Below are 3,672 nucleotides of genomic sequence, written 5' to 3'. Positions count from 1 at the left end.
TTTTAAAAGGAAGCCAGCAAATAAAAAACATCCCTGTGCTGAACAAAAGAAAAAAAAAAAAAAACTTCTGTATCTTATGATGTTTTGACATCTTGAAGAAACTTACAGACTTCGGGAGAAACCTCTCAGGGCTAGCCAGTTCCTAAAGATAGTCACCAACCCACTCTGGAGTGTGCCTCTCGTGCGCAATCGAACCTCCTCCTTTATCTAATTCTTACACATCAAGCCAGTATTTCCTCTGCCCTAAATCAATCCGGGTCCACATACCAGATGGCTAGGAGCAGGCGTTGTGCCCCAACACTTGTCGTAATTATCCAAAGCAGCCCCTCCTTAGCCTGTCACTGTCATTGCCTTGTCTTTCTCTTGCATATCCCAGTAAAGGCTGTCTGTAGCCCGGGCTCTCTGCTTCCTGATCAAAAGGAGCTTCCACCTGCAGCCCTGCGTGGCAGGACACACCCTCTTCTCTTTGGAAATCTAAGTCATAAAAATATTTCTGTGCATAGCCCTTGTCTGGGCCAATGCTCAGTTATCTCTGTAAATTAAAATCTCTCGGGTACAGATTACACACATGCCTCTCTCTAAAATGCTACTGCCACAAGCTAGCTGCCTAGACAGCATCCCTAGGGGGAAAAAAACCATCCTACCCAGGTGACATTTGTACATGGTATTTGTTCCCGAGGAACAGGAGGCCCGGGCCGTGCCCTTGTGTGTTTCCTAGTGTCCACAGTGTTCATACTCACAGTCCCTTTGGTGCCACCGAACCGTGTGCAGGTAGACCCCACAGTAGTGGAAGAGGAACTCGTGGTCTGAGTGGGACGCCCTCCCTTCCAGCAGGGGCATGAGGTTCCGGCCGTCAATCACCCTTGGGACAGAAAGGGGTGTGCAGAAAAAGCAGTGAGACATGCACAGCTCAGTCACATTATTTTTTAAGACAGAATCTCGCTCTGTTGCCCTGGCTAGAGTGCCATGGCATCAGCCTGGCTCACAGCAACCTCGAACTCCTGACCTCAAGTGATCCTCCTACCTCAGCCTCCTGAGTAGCTGGGACTGCATGTGTGCACCACCACGCCAGGTAACTTTTTCTATTTTTAGTTGCCTGGCTAATTTCTTTCTATTTTTTTAGTAGAAACAGGGTCTTGCTCTTGCTCAGGCTGGCCTCGAACTCCTGGCCTCAAGCGATCCTCCCACCTCGGCCTCCCAGAGTGCTGGGATTACAGGTGTCAGCCACCTGGCCCAGCCATCTGTCACATGTTTCACGACAGAATAAGGAGGGAGGAAAAGAAGAGAAGGAAGAACAAATTTTTTAAAACTTATGACACATTTTCACTTTTTATGACAAAAAAATAAAAAGAAATAAAACCTTTGCCCCACCCGAGTGAGAGCTTCAAGCGTGTCCATCCCCTAGACGGTGCCCACCACACCCATTAGGTGTGAATATACCCATCCCCTCCTCCCCACTCCCACCTGTCCAACACCCGATGAATGTCATTACTGTATGTGCACTTAAGTGTTGATCAGTTAGTACCAACTTGATGGTGAATATACATTCTTTTGATTTAAATAAAACTTCACAGTGATGAATAGAAACCACCCCCCAACACACACACACACACACACACACACACACACACACACACACGGGATTAAACCCATAAAGTGTGCAATGAATTTGTTCACTTCAAAGCTCACAGAGAAAGTGCGAAAGAGAAGTGATAGCTTCATTAGTCACATCCCCTTACACATATGTGTTTTTATTTGTTAATTCACTTAACACATATTTGCTTAACAGTCTAGAAGCTGTGAGAAATAAAACAGGATGAGGTCCCACCCACAAGAAAAGCGAAACCTTTGTGTGCGTAACAGTAACACAAAGGAGAATGTTCAGATGTATTCTAAGAAGAAAACAAACAAAATATCCCGCCCTGCACCAAGGGGACAAAGACATCTGGCCCTCAGGGTGAAATATTGACCAGTTATCTAGGACAGTTATGTAGTATATCCAGCTACACCCAAATATCTCTCCTTAGCTTAGGAACGAGCGCCGTTTCCATACCTGTCCTGGGGCAGGATCCCTCCTCCGATGTAGGACAGCGTCGGGTAGATGTCCATGAGGCTGGTGGGCTCATCCACCACGAGCCCGGGCTCCAGCACTGTCGGCCACCGGAGTATTCCGGGCACCCGGATGCCTCCGTCCCATCCTCCCATTCCTTTGCCGCCTAAAAGCAAAGACGACAACGAAAGATGACTCAAACCCAACCATGTCCGCTGCCTTGGAGAGTCTACCAAGACGCAAGTTTTCGTGAGCTGGCGGCAGACCTGCCAGGGAGCTGCAGGTTCACAGACAGATAGAAAGTAGCCACGAGATATCATTCCTGACTTGCAGAAGTTCAAACACTGTTGCGAACCTTTAAGTCGACAAGCGACACATTCAATAATAATAAATAAAAATAAGTGCTGCCATAAGATAGTATATATTATGTACCATGAATGCCATGGATTTCCCATACTTTGGGGAGAGGGTATTTGGGAAGCAGGAAACTCTTCGGTTCTTATCAGAACTAGATTGGGCTCGAAAGCACACAAAAGGCTTGTCTGAGGTCCAAAGACAGACTTTCTAAATTGTCTTTAGTATGCAAGTTATCCAGGAAAAATTATTTTGCAGGGAGCCTGAAAACAGTTTCCCACACAAAGCAGTTGTTTCTATGAGCATAGGAAGGTTAATTTGTTTTCGATGTTTAAATTGTCCATGGTAATAAGTTGTGGTTTAAGCTTTCTTTAAAGAAATCAGTTTCTTTCAATGCAGGTTTTATCCGGGTTATGGTGACTTCCCATAGAGAGGCGGTGAGAAGAAACTGTGAACAGCGAAATTGTCTACAGACAAAAAAACTGCAGACAATTGCGTCTTAGACAAAGGTTCCCTTCCTTGGGTGTGTCTGAGCACAGATGTGGCCGGGTGACCGTTCCAATCCTGAGATTCAACCATTTGTTGCAGAATAAAAAACATGGCCCTGTGCCAAATGACGCAGTCAACATCACATAGACTCTTTAAGAAAAAAACATGAGCCTCTCTACGATGGAAAAATCTCCTCCTACATGAAATGATAGTTGGGTGCATCTTGTGTGCGTCTCTTTCTGACAGGTGGTCTGAATTACAGAGAAAACACAAGACAGCGTCTCTCTTGCTAAACATGATGCAAAATTATCTGCGGAAACATTCACTGGTCTAAGCAGTGTCCAAAGCCAGGTCCTCAGTGCTGTTCTTTATTGTAACGAAAATTTGAAAATTTCCCCGAACCAAATTTATGTGGTTGTTGTTGTTTCTAAACTTGACAAGCAAGAAACGACCGTAAAGCCACCCGACGTTTTCTCCGGCTTACGGAAGCACCTATGTCTTTGTGAGTCACAATGACAACAGTGAGTTGTCCACACAGGACATTTAATAAATGTGTCTGTGCAATGTATCCGTTGTCTCTGTGAAGCTAAGAGCTGGTAACGCCTGCTCACGACAGTTTTGCCAATCCTTTTGTGGGTTTGTGGGCACGTTTTAGGATGTGGGCTTCACACAGACACAAACCCACTCACAAGCAATTATCAACATGATTATAACACGATGTAGTATTCACATCCATTATCATCATCACAAGTATCATCATAATCATGTATCATTTGATG

At 45.2% G+C, this 3,672-nt stretch overlaps 1 protein-coding gene across 1 annotated transcript in view; it reads right to left on the bottom strand.

Annotated features, from left to right (window-relative positions):
* ARSH (arylsulfatase family, member H) overlaps positions 1-3,672 on the bottom strand; it is a 41,044-nt gene that overhangs the window by 1,739 nt on the left and 35,633 nt on the right. Inside the window, exons 7-8 of the mRNA XM_012656815.1 lie at positions 2,054-2,216; positions 741-862 (exon numbers count right to left, since the gene is read on the bottom strand). Coding sequence (XP_012512269.1) covers positions 741-862; positions 2,054-2,216 — 285 coding nt within the window. The remainder of the gene's footprint in view (positions 1-740; positions 863-2,053; positions 2,217-3,672) is intronic.

This window comes from Propithecus coquereli, unplaced genomic scaffold, assembly GCF_000956105.1.
Source record: "Propithecus coquereli isolate 6110/MARCELLA unplaced genomic scaffold, Pcoq_1.0 Scaffold52, whole genome shotgun sequence".
Lineage (NCBI taxonomy): Eukaryota > Metazoa > Chordata > Mammalia > Primates > Indriidae > Propithecus > Propithecus coquereli.
This window is presented reverse-complemented; position numbering and strand designations above follow the sequence as displayed.